Here is a 19,104-nt window from a genome sequence, read left to right as displayed (position 1 = left end):
ACTTCGAGGATGGGCCTGTGGGTATCCTTTGACTAAATTGTTTTCAACAAGTAACTGAAATATTACCCAAGCATGGGTGGAGGGAAGGCGGGAGATTTCCTAGGCCTAACTTGTTTTTAAATACAAAAGCTATCCACAAGACAGCCAATGCTCAACTGTTCGAATTGTTGTTCCAGAAGCAGGAATATTACCCTGTATAGTTTCAATCCAAAATCTGCATTAGTTTTGAAGATTTAAGACAGTAGGTAACTTCCATGTAAAACTTTAACAAGGATGCTAGTTTGGCCAAAATGCATGTAAAAGTTATGGGACTTCATGCTATAACTAACTTAGATTTATAACTTGTAGACACCTCTGAAGTTTCAATTCCATATCTGCATTAGTTTTGGAGATAGTAACTTGAATGTAAACCTTTAACCAGGATATCATAAGTACAAAAGGAGGCACAATCTGCCCAAAATAGATTTCAGAATTAAGGGACGTGACCAAGTGAGGTTGGTAGGTGACCTAGAAAAAGAAAAAATAAGTTTCAAAGCTTTAAATGATAGCCATATGCACTTGCATGCAAAACTTTAACCAAGGTGTGACGCTGACGCCAACAACAGGGTGAGCAGAATAGCTAGAGTCTATAGAGCTAACAAGTAACTGAAAACTAACCCAAATATTTTTTCGATGTACATAAAGGGCACTGGAACTCCTGATCATATTAGATAGAAATTTTGTTTTCAGATTATTTGATAAAAGTTCAAGTCATTTAAGCATATTTCAGTCAAGTATCAGTGGTTATCTAATCTAACCTATATTAAGCCATATTACTTTTTTCCCATTAAAGATGTAAACATGAACATCTCAGCTCAGTTTTCCCTTCTTTTTAGCCAAATATTAATTTAGACCATGATGATAAATTCATTACTCTGACCCTTTTTTATCGATAAATGATGAAACAGAGTTTAGAGCCTTTCAGTTGTTACACTGAATTAACTACTATAAAATGTGCTTTATGGAAATTTCCCAATTTGACAAAAAATGACACGATTTTTCCCAATTGCACGGGTACCGGTACCCTTTCCAAAACACTGGGGAAAAAACCTGGGATACAAGTATCAGAAATAAAAAATTTAATCCTCCAGCATCCTGCTCCTTTTTTTTAAAAAAATGAATATTTGGATGATAATCTAACAATTACTTTATTATGGCCTTACTTGAGTGACACTCAAAAAGAACAATAATTATTAGAGATAAATACTTACTATTTAAAGAAAACATTTTTTGTTCCTTTAAAAGATTAATAGTCATAATACAGATACATACCATTTTCAAAACTAAATCTAAAGTCATTATTTCGTGAAATAACTTCTTAAATCTGTTATATCAGTGTCACATGACAAGGAAGGACAACTGATATGATTATCACCAACAGAAACGGCAAAACAATAAACGTCAAATTAAGATTAATACAAAGGACTGTAAACTTAAAACAAGAGTAGGACTTTTTCTAATGGTATGTTATTTTATTCTTTATTCATAATTTGATAGATACATGATTGAAATTTTAGCTCAAGCAAGTTTCATGATATTAATTGTGCGGACAATATTTTGTTTAATGTAATTCTTGTAGGAAATGTGGCATTTTGATCGTAAACCAAGTTATCCCTCATCTAATCTAGTGACCTAGTTTTATACTCCGAGGTAAACAAGATTTGAAGTAGCACTAGGTTTCACAAAATATAAATTTAATATTCTGACTTTGTTTTATGTTAATCTGGTAGGAAATGTGGCATTTTGAGTGTAAACCAAGTTATATCTGATCTAATCTAGTGGCCTAGTTATATACTCAATGTAAACAAGATTTAAGTAGCACTAGGTTTCATAAAAGATAAACAGTCTGACAAAGTTTAATGAAGTTCAGTAAGAAATATGTGGTGTGTAGATTGCTAATGAGGTTTTCACACTAGGTAACCCGATATGTTCGGTGCAGGATCTATGTTCGGCGCAGGATCGATACAAAGATCTGAAAACTTTAGTGGTGTTAGTGTTCTCCTTATTTCGGTCTATAAAAATAATTAACCAGTAAAATCACCTTACTAGTCTTATCACGTAATGAATGAAGTTTCCAATGCCGATTTAAAATCCTGAAAAGATGCCATTTTAAGCAAAAACGGCAAAGTTAAACGTTAAACTTTACGCCAATTTCAGCAATTTTAAAGTTTATAGCCACATTTCTTTGAAAATATTGCAAAAAAAAGCCAATATCTTTATGGACTATATTTATCAACCTTTTTCCCTGTCAACCTTCCAAATCATAATGTCTAAATCGGTGTTTTAGTGAAGCTTTTTAAGTTTGAAATACACCTTATGCACGAAAAATGGCGATGTTTGGCGCAGGATAAAAATTGTGCGGCGATGTTCGGGAGCAGGTTATTGTAAACTTCATCACAAATATCACAATGACCGTTTTTGACGCTGTCAAGCAAATTGTTGATATCTAATAGATTTTGCTGTATTTATTTTATGCTAACTAATGAAATACTAAATTCTATCAGTTAAAATATTTTTATATCTCATCACTCACACTGTGAAAATATGAAATCTTTATTGTTATACAAACTTTAAGATCTCCACCCTGGCCTTGATTGTTTTCAGACTTACGAAGCATATAAAGAAAGTTAAGTTTTAAACAATATATGCTGATGCAGGAAAATGTTCAGCATTGGCATATATCATTTATGGCGAGAGTAAAAATGTGACTGTCTAAAATGAAAGGAAATGTACCGAATACTGGGGTATGAGACAAAACTATTAGATAATGTAGGGATAACGCATGTTTTTAACACAAAAACAGTATCTGCATCTTGATTCTTCCATAATATTCTCTTTTTGTAGCATAAAGGATGCAATCTAATCCATAGTATGTTTTACTGTTACAGTATCAGTTACCAAAACCAAACGCACTACCCGCAAAAATATACGTACTCTCTCCACCCTTGTTTACACCCCCTTTTGGAAGTCGGGGTCGATTTATTTATTTGTTGATTACCGTGAATGTAAAAGAACTGCGTGTAAACATTTTGAAAGCTTGTCACTACGTTCGTACTCTAACTCATCCGTTCTCTACATGTGTTCGTACTCAAAATAATTCGAATTTTGAAATTGTGTACCTGTTTACCAAAATTTTAAAGTGATATGTAACAAGAGATCACAGAGTGATCTTGGCGCCCACCACTGAGCCATTTTTGAGTGTTCCAATTTCACGACTAGCTCAATGTCAAAATCAAGGTCAAATTTCATTTCAGTACACAACACTGTGCATGTGGTCCAAATTTGAAAGCTGTAGCCTGAGAAATGTGAAAGTAGGTCACAAGATCAATTTCAAGGTCATGAGAAATGTGAAAGTAGGTACTAGGTAAAAAGCAATGTCAAATTTCAATTCAGAACACAAAAATATGCATGTGGTCCAAACTTGAAGCCTGTAGCTTCAGAAATGTGAAAGTAGGTCACTCTCAAGATCAAAGTTCATTTCGGTACACAAAACTATGCATGTGGTCCAAATTTGAAGGCTGTAGCTTGTGAAATGTGAATGTAGGTCACTAGGTCGAAATCAAGGTCAAATTTCATTTAGAAAACACAAAACTATGCATGTGGTCCAAATTTGAAGCCTGTACCTTCAAAAATATGAAAGTAGGTCACTAGGTCAATGTCAAGGTCAAAGTTTTTTCCGGAGCACAAAACTATGCATGTGGTCCAAATTTGAAGGCTGTAGCTTGAGAAATGTGAAAGTAGGTTACAAGGTCAAAATCAAGGTCAAATTTCATTTCGAAACACAAAACTATGCATGTGGTCCAAATTTGAAGCCTGTACCTTCAAAAATGTGAAAGTAGGTCACTAGGTCAATGTAAAAGTCAAAGATTTCTTTGGTATACGAAACTATGCATGTGGTCCAAATTCGAAGGCTGTAGCTTGAGAAATGTGAAAGTAGGTCACTAAGTCAAAATCAATGTCAAATTTCATTTCGGAACACAAAACTATACATGTGGTCCAGATTTGAAGCCTGCACCTTCAAAAATGTGAAAGTAGGTCACTAGGTCAATGTCAAGATCAAAGTTTTTTCCGGTGCACAAAACTATGCATGTGGTCCAAATTTGAAGGCTGTAGCTACAGAAATGTGACAGTAGGTCACTAGGTCCAAATCAAGGTCAACTCAAGTCAAGGTTCATCTTGCCACTCAAATCTATAGATGTGGTCCAGATATGAATATTGTAGGTTGACAAGAAGATTTTAAAAGTTTTTCCCTATATAAGTCTATATGAACCATGTGACCCCCGGGGTTGGGCCATATTTGACCCTAGGGGGAAAATTTGAAAAAACTTGGTAGAGAACCACTAGATGATGCTACATTACAAATATCAAAGCCTTAGGCTTTGTGGTTTGGACAAGAAGATTTCCAAATGTTTTCCCTATATAAGTCTATGCAAACAATATGACCCCCAGGGCGAGGCCATATCTGACCCTAGGGGGATAATTTGAACAATCTGAGTAGAAGACCACTAGATGATGTCACATACAAAATATCAAAGCCCTAGGCCCTGTGGTTTTGGACAAGAGGTTTTTCAAAGTTTTTCCCTATATAAGTCTATATAAACCATGTGACCCCCGGGGCGGGGCCATATTTGACCCCAGGGAAATAATTTGAATCATCTTGGTAGAGGACCATTAGATGATGCTTCAAACCAAATATCAAAGCCCTAGGCTCTGTGGTTTTGGACAAGAAGATTTTCAAAGTTTTTCCCTATATAAATCTTTGTAAATTATAGAAATAAACAAAGGGCCATAACTCACTAAAAAATTGTTGAACCAGTCTGAGTTTCAGGGGGACACAACTAGGGTACCAATACATCATTCTGACAAAGTTTGGTCAAAATCCCCTTAGTTGTTTCTGAGGAGATGCGATAACGAGAAATTGTTAATGTATGGACGGACCACGGACGCAGAGTGATTTGAATAGCCCACCATCTGATGATGGTGGGCTAAAAATATGGGTAATTTTATGTTTGTAATAATGACAGATTAAAAATTGGTTAAAACCTTCAATACGTGCTTTTGGAAGTGTTGTTGATTTCTGGTTAAGGATATATAAATCATGTTTACCGTTTCCAAGAACAACAGAATGGTAATTAAAAATGTACCGGAATCGTAAAGTCATCACATATGAAAACAATGCATTTAATCGTCGTGTAATGATTTTATGCAAGAATAGCAACAATACACGTTTGTTTTATGTATTAACGTCTGCAGAAGCCCTTGGGATATGTTTGTGACCTCGGCCTTCGGTCTCAGTCACAAACATTCCGCGGGCTTCTGCAGATGTTAATACACAATGAAAACGTGTATTATCCCTAAATTCAACCAAGTAAATAATTTAATTAAAATATAATTATTGTCAAATTTCAATGAAATGCGCGGTAAAGTCTACGTTGTTTTTCACGTCGACGTGATTTCCTTTTGAATTATCCGTTTTGGGGCCGTAATACGTTTATGCTTTGCCACAGAACGCGCATATATAATATTACAACACATCTCCTTTAGATAAACATGTACCTTACCGTCCTTAGAAACCTCTATGACATGTGATACTAGTTTCACGTTTCTAGCATAAAACTGCTGTTATTGTCACTTTTCGGTGGTGTTTTAACGGGAGAGAAAACCTGTGTTAACAGAGAGATTCTCGCGCTCACGTGCTGTTATAACACCTTTTTATATATTCCGTGGCAAAGCGTAAACGGGCTCGGATACCAACCAGTCCCTAGGGATTCTGCAGATGTTATAACACGAAAAAACATGGTTATCTCTACATTTTCAAAAAGTTTTGCCCGATACCCCAGTTGTCCAGTACGGTAATCTAGTTTCATTTCCATATTTTAGACAGTCACATTGTACCTCTCGCCATAAATGATATGTGCAAATGTTGAACATTTTTCTGCATAAGCGTATTTTTTAAAAAGCTTAACATTTCTTTTAAAAAATAAAAAATCACCCGGATAAATCTTTACATGCATCGGAAGTATGAAAACGATCAGAGCCAGGGTGGAGATCTTGGCTGACACAACTCTTCCTGTATTGAATTATGGACACGGACACATGCATGAAAAAAAAAATATCCTAAAATAATCGGATAAAAACAATAGACACAAAAGCTTGACAGTGTCCAAATTGATCACTGCACTCTATCTGCTAAATATGTATGTATGCATGTATGTATATAATAAATTAATTATGTTATAATGTATGTATGAGTCATTCTGTATTTTCGTCACAATTTTGGGCTGGTAACTTTTGAAAATTAACCATCGTCATTTCCTGTTTTCATCTGGTTGATACCTCTTCGTTTTACAAAAACAGAACATAATCTGAAGACAGAACCAACATGTTTTCCCTCCTGTAACAATAATATCAGTGACTGATACTTCACATAAGATACAGTAAACACATCCAGATCATAACAATATGACAGTTTGAGATTTATTTTTATAAGAAAAATAACATCTACGTCGTCCTATATCACAAAACAAAATTACGATGTATTTCAGGCGATATTTTAAAAAACTAATTTATTTCATAGTTAAAATATTATTTGTACTTTTAATTCGGTCAATGGATCAAATTTCAACCAGTGCTTTTGTGAAAAGAAAATCTGTAGTTCCTTAGTACTAAGGTTATAGGGATAAGATTATAATAGTGAAAATTATAATCGAAGATATCTACAATGTTACAGCAGGGACATACGTGGAACAAAAAGGACACCTTTTTGTTATGGCAGTGACATTTAAACAGAAAACTAAGAATAGTTACTATGATTTTTAACATAAAAATATCCCGGACTGAAAATATAGAAAATGTTTTTTAACAAAGAGGGCCATGAAGGCCCTGTATCGCTCACCTGACCTATTGACCTAAACATCATCAAGATTAACATTCTGACCAAGTTTCATTAAGATATGGTCATAAATGTGGCCTCAGAAGTGTTAAATAGCTTTTCCTTTGATTTGACCCGGTGACCTAGTTTTTGACCCTACATGACCCAGATTCAAACTTGACCTAAAGCCCATCAAGGTTAACATTCTGACTAAGTTTCATGAAGATACAGTCATAAATGTTGCCTCTAGAGTGTCAACAAGCTTTTCTTTTGATTAGACCTAGTGACCTAGTTTTTGACCCCGACTGACCCAGATTTTAAACTGACCTATAGATAATCGAGATTAACATACAGACCAAGTTTCATTAAGATATGGTCATAAATGTGGCCTCTACAGTGTAAGAAAGCTTTTCCTTTGATTTGACCTGGTGACCTAGTTTTTGACTCTACATGACCAAGATTCAAACTAGACCTTTAGATCATTAAGATTAACATTCTGACCAAGTTTCATGAAGATACAATCTTAAATGTGGCCTCTTGAGTGTTAACAAGCTTTTCCTTTGATTTGACCTAGTGACCTAGTTTTTGACCCCACCTGACCCAGATTTAAACTTGACCTATAAATCCTCAAGATTAACATTCTAACCAAGTTTCATGGAGATACAGTTATAAATCTGGCCTCTACAGTGTTAACAAGCTTTTCCTTTGATTTGATCTGGTGACCTAGTTTTTGACCCCTGTTGACCCAATATCAAACACATCCAAGATTTTATTAAGGGTAACATTCTAATTAAGTTTCATTAAAATTGAACCAAAATTGTGACCTCGAGAGTGTTAACAAGATTTTCCTTTGATTTGACCTGGTGACCTAGTTTTCAACCCCAGATGACCCAATATCAAACTTGTTCAAGATTTTATTGAGGGTAACATTCTGACCAAGTTTCATTAAGATTGGACTAAAATTGTGACATCTAGAGTGTTAACAAGCTTTTCCTTTGATTTGATCTGGTGACCTAGTTTTTGACCCCAGATGATCCAATATCGAACTCATCCAAGATTCATTGAGGGTAACATTCTGACCAAGTTTCATTCAGTTTGGGCCAAAATTGTGACCTCTAGAGTGTTAACAGTCAAATTGTTGACGACGGACGACTGACGACGGACACAGGGCGAGCACAAAAGCTCACCTTTGAGAACTTCGTGCTCAGGTGAGCTAAAATGGTTTAAAATCTCGAGTTTTTTCATAACTGCAATAATTATTTGTTACGTCAAGGACACTTTCTGTTACAGGAGAGAAATTTGAGTAGAAAAGCTAGACAAAATGTTCTTTTTAGAAAGTCAAACAATATTTTGATTAGTTTTGAAAGATATAACCATTCTGTAAAACACAACAAACAAAATTTATCACCATGTTTTGAAAACATTTAATATAACTCTTCCATATACACTGTTACGTAACAGCAGTGAAAAATATGCAGAAGTATGTTTAACACCATTCTGTTGTAACAGAAATTCCCAAAATGATATCAGATTGAAACGACATCAATTGTAAAAAAGATACTTATCTTGTTTAACTGTAATTTAATTAATTATAATGATTGTACAGGTAAATAAAAATGATTACAAGAGGACATGTTGTTTATTGTAACACTAGTGACATATTGCTATCATTATACATGTACATGTATTTTACCAGATTTACATAGCGCTCTTTTCAAAATAAATACGTTTAAGTAAACTTTACATACAAAGATAGCCACCCACAACGACAAATTCGTATATTCTACTAGTACAGAAACATAGCGAGATAAAGAGAGAGACAGAGAGAAATCTGGCTAACATAGCCTAACCCGTCTAGTTCTTTAACATGTCCGGTTACACGCAAATCAGATTCTCCTGGGAAGAACCAGTTACTGGACTCTTTGGTAGGTGGGAGACTCTCAAGAACATCTCAGAGAGTTCGAGTACTCTGACCATGATACGAACGTCTGAGCTTTGAAATGACGATTCAAAGCATTACCTTTGGACTGCCGAGCAAGTACTCATGACAGTCGAAACTAATGAACAATTCAACGTTGATGACAGGTAATCAAGTTTCATCTTTGCATCAACGCTGAATCAACATCATGTGTCCAGTGAGATAGCATTAAATGTTTAAGTACGATTAATCTTCTTTTTAATAAACAAGAAAGAAAATTGAATAACCAGCTCAAATACGATTAACAATTACCATATACTGCTTATATATTTACCTCTTCATGATTTTGTATAAAAGATTACTCGAAATGTTTTCATTTGTTTTACAATAAATGTGTGTTACTCATTGCAAATATGTTTTCTTTATAAATTAAAGTCCATCACTCCCTGAAGCTAAGTGAAAATGTTGTTGTTTCTTTTCAAATCTTTGTTCATATGATGTTTCTCAAGCTTTTTCAAATTCTGGTGAGTAAGATCGTTTATCATACTTTGTCATAACATATTTTATCCATCACATGACCTTGGATAACGGCGATTTGTTTACTTTGGATATGTTCAAATTCAGCGTCTTGTTTTTCTCTTGATGCGTGTGTTATTTCAATGTTTCGCCTTCTTCCGCCAAACCGTGTTATGTTGTTCTGTTTCTTTCCATGCTATTCTGCAGGCTATAGTTCTTCAGACATTGAGCTTCTACACTCAACAAAATTCCTAATTGGTCAGTTTATATTGTATTACTATTTTGTATTTTGTAATACCCGATATAAACTGACCAATTAGGAATTTTGTTAAGTATGTGTTACAATTACTTTTATCTCTTTGGTTTAAACAATATTTTATTCATATATATTTACAACATGAAGCGTTACATAGTTACAGCATGAAGGATTGAATAGAAAGCAAAGCTTATTTGAAACTCTCTCCTTTTATCTCTTTGGGCTCTATAATATAAGATGCAACTGTTGCATTTATTATTCCTGGTTCATCTGTAAACGGTTTTGGTTTTATACTTCCTGGAATTTCTGATGTATCTGACTCCACTCTCAGCTAGTCCATCCATGTGTTGTGTCAACTCTGTTTTCTGATTTTCAGTCTTTTTAAATGCAAGTACAATGTATATTTGTTATCTCTCTACTTGTTGTACATCTTTTAAGTCCTGTGTCCGGGTTCTTCGTGCATTTTAAGTTTAAGTGTCAACGGTGTTTGTTAGTGATCTACAGGCATATTTATCTGTTTATCTGTCACCTACTTCAGGAACTACTTTGTGTTCTCTAACTGATTTTTTTCTGCAAGTTAGTCTAATTTTGATCTTTATTCTCACTGCTTGTTTATGCATGGCTTTTGTTTTGTCCGTACTGTATCTTCTTGCACTTCTGCAAATACTGTTCGACCAGTAATATTTATGGGTTTTTGATCTTCAAGCTCTACTGACCCGTGTGTTATTACGCAGTCATCTGCCAACTCACTGGGAAAATCTTGTGTACATGATGTTTTTCTAGGTTCTTGATCTTCATGCACTACTTTATCATTAATCTTAACTGGTTCATCATTTAACTTTATGGGTTTATAATCAATTACACTCGCCTATGACCTGAATCCGAATCCATTTGGAGGCAGAAACTTTTATGTAGTTCAGCATTTGACATTACCATGTCGTCTCCTGTAAAACTATATTAATCAGTTAGTTTTTGATGTTAATTTAGCAAATTAGATCATTTTAGACTGTAAGTAACCTTAAAAGAACATTTATTTCAATAATTCATCTATATGCCTGTCTGTCCCTTGTATTATACGTCCCAGTTCAATGGGATATTCATGCTAATTTCTTCCGTACTGTTGTCAATGTTGCGTATTTAAACGAAATACAAAAAATTAAGAGTATCTTTTCAGATATGCACTCAAACTATAAATGCAAATTGTCATTTGCATAACATAATGTTGTCTCTCCTGTAACAGTTATATAAAACACCGACAGTGTCCATGCATGTAAAGATTAACTTTTCTGATTCAAAGTTTGAATTAGTACAGATACTCACTGCTTATCATATTGTAAATTCAGTTTGGTTCAGATACACTCGTCGTATACTATTCATATTTACAGACTGGACGTTTTTCCTGTTACTGCTCTCGACGTGTCTCCTGTTACAACTTTCTTGTAAATACAATTTAAATAGCAGACATCCCATTGTTAAAGTGAAACTTAACGGTTATCTTATAAGGAGGCAACACATATTCAAATACAACTTATATACGTGATATTAAGGTGTATATTAGTTAAAATATAAACAGTTGTCTTTGCTGTCACACAACATGTCTCTCCTGTAACAATAAAACTAAATATATGCCAGGAGAATTAAAGATATTAGTGCTATGCTTGCTGATGTATGTTTTTAATTTGAATTATGAAGTAATTGAAACAATGTTTGAAGGTAATTAGATCTACTCTTCATATAGTTTTATTTTATTCGTTGTTTTGCGAATAATTTCATTACTGTAACAGTTTGCTTCTTTACTGTTAAAAAAATGGCCGTTACATGAGTGACTGTAACTTCTGTTACAAGAGTGAATTATTTTGTGTATTTGTATATCTAAAATGATAATGAATCCCTTAGAGATGCCCGACGTGTTATTTTTGGAATTGTCGCTTTTGAAACACTTAACGTACAGTAATGAAGCATCGCATGTTTTTCATTGTAATGAATTATTCACTGTTACATGAGAAACAGACAATAAAATTACGCATCTACTTGCCAACATTCAAATGGTATTTCCTCGATAAAGAAAAACGAATGTCCGCCGTGGCACCTCAAATGTTATCTTGAAAAATGATACTCTTCCAAATGGCGGCGATGTATAGATAATATAATAGAGGGCTCAGCTGTTATTTCGACTGAACAGTTTTCTGTTACATGAGGGACATAACAGTTAGGCACACACTTTGAAATCAAACTAGAAGATGCTTTTGTAAAAAAGCGCATGTCTCCCCCAATGCAGAGTCGTATAGGCAAGAAGTCAATAGGGGTCAGGAGCGAAAATCAAATAGACACTGTTGGTTGACTGCAGGGATCATATACTTGGCATGTCCAGTCATCCCGCTAAGTTTCAACACACTTGGCCTAGTGGTTCTCAAGTCACTGTTCAGGCTCCTGTGACCTTGACCTTTGATCAAGTGACCCCAAAATAAAAAGGGGTCATCTACTCTGCATGTCCAATCATCCTATTAAGTTTCAACATTTTAGGTAAAGTGGTTCTCAAGTTATTTTCCAGAAATAAATTTACATTACCAGGCCCCTGTGACCTTGACCTTTAATAGAGAGACCAAAAAATCAATAGGGGTCATCTACTCTGCATGTTCAATCATCCTATGAAGTTTCAACATTCTGGATCAAGTGGTTCCCAAGTTATTGGTCGGAAATTGTTTTCCATGTTCAGGCCCCTGTGACCTTGACCTTTAATAGAGTGACCCCAAAATTAATTGGGGTCATTTACTCTGCATGTCCAATTATCCTATGAAGTTTTAACATTCTGTGTCAAGAGGTTCTCAAATTATTGATCGGAAACGGTTTTCCATGTTCAGGCCCCTGTGACCTAGACCTTTAACAGGGTGACCCCAAAATCGATAGAGTTCATCTACTCTGCATGACCAATCATCCTATTAAGTTTCAACATTCTGGGTCAAGTGGTTCTCAAGTTACTGACCGAAAATGGTTTTCAATGTTCAGGCCCCTGTGACCTTGACCTTTAATAGAGTGACCCCAAAATCAACAGGGGTTATCTACTTAGCATGTACAATCATCCTGTAAAGTTTCAACATTCTTGGTCAAGTGGTACTCAAATTATTGATCGGAAATGGTTTTCAATGTTCAGGCCCCTGTGACATTGACCTTTAACACAGTGACTTCAAAAACAATAGGGTTCATCTACTCTACATGACCAATCATCCTATGAAGTTTCAACATTCTGGGTCAAGTGGTTCTCTAGTTATTGATCGGAAATGGTTTTCAATGTTCAGGCACCTGTGACCTTGACATTTGATGGAGTGACCCCAAAAACATTAGAGGTCGTCTACTCCAGCAGCCCTACAACCCTTTGAAGTTTGAAGGTTCTAGATCAAATGGTTCTCCAGTTATTGACCGGAAATGAAGTGTGACCTACGGACGGACAGGGCAAAAACAATTTGTCTCCCCAGAGGGGGTGGGGGGAGACATAATCAAGTGAGGATCTTTTCCCGAATTTCCAACTGTATGTACACTAGCATTCAGATCAAGTGTCAAATAAATATTGATGGTATATCTTTTAGCTACAGAACTTTGCATTTTTTTTTAAAAAGTTTACTTCAAACATTTAAAAATTTACTTTTGGACAGTGGAAAATGTCAATTTTACATACTTAAACGCACAAAAAGTTATATTAATAAGGTACAAAAATTTGCATCAATAGACCAAATTAGTCACATAATTTCACCCATAGCAGATTCTAATGTCATATCTTTAAACTGCTTTGAGATTTTTTCCCCGGACAGAAAATTTGACGAAAATATAGAATGACTCGTATATGAACACGTCTCTAAATAGAAACCTGTACATCGTATACTAAACCGTTAAATACATACAGCAAAATCTATAAGAGCATCGCCGCAAAAGTTTTATCCTGCGCCAAACATCGCCTTTTTTCGTGTATATGGTGTATTTCAAACTTAAAAATCTTCACTAAAACACCGGTTTAGACATTGTAATTTGGAGGGATGACAGGGAAAAGGTTGATGAATATAGTCCATAAAGATATTGGCTTTGTTTTGCAATATTTTCAAGGAAATGTGGCTATAAACTTTAAAATTGTTGAAATTGGCGTAAAGTTTAACATTTAACTTCGCCATTTTTGCTTAAAATGGCATCTTTTCAGGATTTCAAATCAGCTTTGGAAACTTCATTCATCATGTGATAAGACTAGTAAGGTAATTGTACTGGTTATTTGTTTTTATAGACCGAAATGACGAGAATACTAACACCACCAAGGTTTTCAAATCTATGTATCGATCCTGCACCGAACATAGATCCTGTGCCGAACATATCGGGTTACCTAGTGTGGTTTTATATTATTTGTTCTAGTATTTGACCCATTGTTGAACCTGTCTTCGACTTCCTAGAAGCCAACATTGACAGTTTAAAAAAATCAGGCAAAAATTGTGCTCTCTAGAATTTTTAATAACACTACACTTTATTCATAGTTGAGCTTTAAAAATCACACACATCTACATTTCATGGCAGTCATGTGCATAAAGTTTCATTAGAATCCATTTAAAATTGTGGAAGAAGTTTGGACAACAATATTCAAATAATTGCTAATAATGCCATTTGTCTATGTTGAAGGGTACATAACTCTGCAGTACTTGTACCAATCTCCAAGCAGAGTTGTCGTTCGTTCCTCACCATACACCTCTGCAACAGGCTAAATGTCAAGAATCTTGGCAAAACTGGAAATTTGCATTTTATTTAAATGGAAGTTGAATTTTAATTATCCAAATGCAAGGCTTGGCAAATAGTTGAATCCGAGTTATGTTAAATCAGACAAAAAGATGATATTTTTGAAGATAAACATGGAACTATTTTCATGCCTCTTTACACTTAATGCGCATAAATATGTAAACAAAATTGTAATTGTCCCCTAAAACTACATCAAGCTTACTTATAAAATTTCCGCTGGTGGATTTACGACCATTCGGCTTGACTGACCCCGAATTTGCAGTAAAACAAACGAAACAATCTATCTGTTTTTCTTCCACCGGCGTTCGAGAAGACATTTTGAATTCACGGTCATGTGATCGATTTTATCACGTGATTTGTAACTACTTTCTGAGCCTACTACAGAGGTGAATGCTAATGTAACCGGTGTGCGAGAGAATGCTAATGTAACCGGTGTGCGAGAGAATGTACCTGTACATGGAAAATGTTTATTTCACACAGCTGTACCTGGTAGAAAGATGTTCCAAAAGTTTACATCCTCAATAATGGGCTCTGATAAAGACCGTAAAGTTTACCTTTTAGCCTTGTTTATTTTACATTTCAGTTTAGAAATGGCTGTCCCAGGGAAAAAGATGGAAAAACATTTTTCCTTGTTAACTATTGGCTCTGAGGAAGACATAGTATTGTACTGTCAGCCTTGTGACCATGATGGTCCTCGACTCCCTGCCCATGGTTACTGTGTTGAATGCAAGGAACACCTGTGTGAGACCTGCTTTACACTTCACAAGAGACATACCCTTTCAAGGCATCATACTCTTCTAGATAAAAGCAGAATGCCACAAACCATGTCTTCAGCCTCTGTTCATCCAAGCCAGCCTGACAGCCTTACCAAACCTTGCCCTAAACACATGAAAGAAATGATCAAGTTCTACTGCCAGAACCATGAAGCTTTACTCTGCAGTGTATGTGTTACTCTTGAACACACGAGTACATCTTGCAAAGTCAACTACATCCCTGATATTTCTGGCCAGGTCATTAATAGTAAAGAACATCGAGATATCTTGAAAGCTATGGATACCATTATTGAGCAATGTTGCAACAAATCAAAAGATATGAAGAAAATTATAGCAAAGTCCAACAGTTCTTTGACAAATGTACTGGCTGATATAAAAAAGTTTCGGAAAGAATTAAACCAAAGACTAGATGAATTAGAAAGACAAGCTGAAGATGCAGCAAAAGCTATCCAACAAGAAAATAACGAGAACCTGAAGACAGTAGAAACAACTTGTAATGATGTAACAAAGTCTCTGAAGACATCATCTGACACCATTAAACACCTCAATACACCCAAACATGCAGACAAACTTTTCATGGAGCTGAAATTTGCTGAGCAAATGATCAAAGATTATGAGAAACGTGTCCACCAGTCAGCAGCGTATGATGTCAAGGAGTACAACTTTATGCCAAATAAATCAATATCAACCCTACTTGACAAGGAGAGGTCATTGGGTACATTCATTGAGAAATCATTAAAACAACCAAGTCCTCCTCCAGCTGTTGAAGTCAAATCCAGACAAATTTCACATCAGGGTAAAATCTGTGTAAAAACATCAAAAGATAAACACACATGCTTTATAACAGGAATGACTCTCCTTACTCCTTATCTTATCATCACTGACCAAATTAACAATGCTGTAAAAATGGTGGATACCCTCAGTCAATCTGTTACTGATCAATTGCAACTAGATACACAGCCAAGTAAAGTCACCTCAGTAACCAGTACAGAACTTGCTGTTACACTTCCTGAAAAACAAAATATTCAGTTTATATCAGTCTCGTCAAACAAACTCAAGAAGAAACAAACTCTGAAGGTTGATGGACAATGTTATGGTATAAGCTGCTGTAATGGTAAACTTGTTGTGTCATTTAAAATGCCTGAAAAACTCCAAATTCTTGATATCAATGGTACTATACTGACAACAGTCACAGGAGGAGATATTTTCAGCAGTCCACTATATGTTACCACTAACACTAATTTTGTCTATGTATCTGGCTGGAACATGAAAACAATTACAAGGTTAAACTGGCAGGGTGAGGTGATCAGTAGCTATGGTGGTTTGACTGGGCCTGTTTATATAACACTGTCAGATGATGGTACTATTTTTGTGTGTGACAAAAAGAGAAATGCTATTATAGAAGAGATGGCAGGTGACTGTTCTACAGGAAAAGTTGTGCTGATGAACCTCAATGCTCCCTATGCTGTCTGTTGGTGTGCTGAAACAAGTAAACTGTACTTCAGTTGTAATACTTGGGAAGACAAACATGACAACTTTCTCCAGGTTGTCAAGCTGTCATAACTAGAACAAAATTCATCAACAGTTTAACCAGTTTATACTGTAAAATCATTCATATTCATGCGGGACTAAATTTTGTTGACTTTTTATTTGAGTCAATCCTTGACAAAAAAGAATACTCCTATGTTTTCTATCTTATATGGGGCATGCCTCCAGATAAATATCAGAATCTTTTCAAAATAAACTGTAATGGTGTATTAACTTTCGAGTACTGTTCAAATAGATAATTTAAAGTATATAACACAAAGCACAGATAGATTCCTTCTAAATGTCAAATGTAAATAACTTGACTCGACATTTTTTGAGATTTTTCTACAAATGTTTCTTTTGATTAGGAGTGTTATTGTAGATAAAAAGTTTGTAAATATTAGAAAAGAAAATATGTTGCATGCACTCCAGGTGGAATAATGACCTAAAGGTTCTTTTCTAAATTTTCAAAGAAAAGGTTGTCATAAATCTAGAGGCATGTATCTTTAAACATTGAAATCAAAGAATTTCATGTCTCGTGCTAAAATAGCCATTTTTTACCCAAATCGTGATATTGTATGCCAATAATTGAATTGAATTCACAATTCTGCAAATACCAGATGTATTGTTGCTACATACTACCGTTATTGTAAACTGTAAGGAAATCTCCCAGTATTCATGAACTGTTCACATGTGTAATATCTTCATATGGTTAAATGTCTGTATATATGTATAGTATCAAAATCAACAGAATTCTGAACTATCTCTGGGGTAGACAAGCTAATAGGCTGCTAATGAGTTTTGAGTTTATTTTTTATATATTAATCTTTCCCAGTCAGAGAGCTTTCATTTATAGATTGCTAGCTGTTGAATATCTGTGTACATTCAGCAGCAGGAGAAGTTAACCATGTAATACCTATGAAGGGAAGTAACTTATCGTAAAGAAGAGTTCGTACAGCATGAAATGTCTCTGCTGATGCATTGTGCATTGTATGTTTGACATACTGACCTCATTTACCAGTCATATGAGACCTCTGTATTAAATGTAATCTTAGACAAAAGCATTCCCTAGTTATGTGACAAAAAAAATGTTCAGGGTCAATGTGACCTTGACCCTTCACCTACTGATCTCAAAATCAAAAGGGGCCATCAGCTGGTCATGAGCAATCGCCCTTTTATGTTTTGTAATCTCAAGTTATCGTCCAGAAACCATTTAACTGTTCCAAGTCACTATGACCTTGACCTTTGACCTACTGATATCAGAATCAATAGGGGTCATTTGTTTATCATGACCAACCTCCCTATCAACTTCCAAGATCCTATGGCCAAGCTTTTCAGAAACTAATTGGTCTATGGAAGGACTGACAGACCTACAGTTCTAGTGACATAAAAATATAAATGAAGAGACTATGACTGGCAAATGTAAGAACTGTTATTAGTCTAAATCTGGGGTTTTATAATCCTTTCTTAAGTTTCTTTATGGCAAAAAGAACAAACAAAATTATCCTACGGGTCGAAGTCTCTCACGAGAAGAGGACTTTGACCATCTGTCCCTGTTTCTGAAAATTTGGTGAACGTTCATTTTAATAAAAGTTATTTAATGTAAGTTTTTTCAGTATTTTGGTGTGACAGCCCAAAGTAACACCAGAGTTATGGCCCTTAGAAGTTTCTAGTGTTAACTATATAGGGTACTATAAATATGGCAATTTCTGCATCATAACTTTTGATATATTTGACCTAGAACTATGAAACTTAAACAGAATTTAGATCACCATAATGTGGTTGTGTACACAAAATTTCGTTTGGATTTATTTGTAAATTAATAGTTATTGCCCTTTAATTGTATAAAAATCCACATATTCGTACATAACAAACTAACCATTTGGTAAAATTTCATTAAACTTCTTTCATTCTTTTCCATGAACATTTATTGTAAACATGTGAAGTTGTGTACCCACACCTGGTCACCCCCTTACCTTGATCACACCCCTCCCCCTCCCCCCGACAAAAAAATAATTCATTTTAGATTTTTTTTTCAAACAAACTTCATAAACATGTTCAACACTATGAGGTTATGGGGCCCATCAAGTTTCAGACAGATTGCCCAAGTAACACCAGAGTTATGGCCATTAGAAGTTTCTAGTGTTAACTATATAGGGTACTAGATCTATAGATATGGCAATTTCTACATCATTTTGATATATTTGACCTTGAACTATGAAACTTTAACAGAATTTAGAGCACTATAATATGGTTGTGCACACACAATTTTGTACAGATTTCTTTTGTAACTTCAGAGTTATTGCCCTTTAATTGTCTAAAAATCCACATATTTGTACATAACAAACTTACCATTTGGCAGAATTTCATTATATTTCTTTCATTCTTTTCTGTGAACATTTATTATAAACATGTGAAGTTACGCACCCACACCTGG

At 35.0% G+C, this 19,104-nt stretch overlaps 1 protein-coding gene across 1 annotated transcript; it reads left to right on the top strand.

Moving 5' to 3' along the window:
* The first annotated feature begins 1,403 nt into the window (after window positions 1-1,403).
* On the top strand, window positions 1,404-19,104 carry LOC123565791 (uncharacterized). Its single transcript, XM_045359580.2, has 2 exons — window positions 1,404-1,501; window positions 14,951-19,104. Exon 2 carries the CDS (start codon window positions 14,958-14,960, stop codon window positions 16,701-16,703), a length of 1,746 nt encoding a protein of 581 aa, XP_045215515.2. The 5' UTR covers window positions 1,404-1,501; window positions 14,951-14,957; the 3' UTR covers window positions 16,704-19,104.

Source organism: Mercenaria mercenaria, unplaced genomic scaffold (assembly GCF_021730395.1).
Source record: "Mercenaria mercenaria strain notata unplaced genomic scaffold, MADL_Memer_1 contig_3114, whole genome shotgun sequence".
In the NCBI taxonomy this organism is placed as follows: Eukaryota; Metazoa; Mollusca; class Bivalvia; order Venerida; family Veneridae; genus Mercenaria; species Mercenaria mercenaria.
This window is presented reverse-complemented; position numbering and strand designations above follow the sequence as displayed.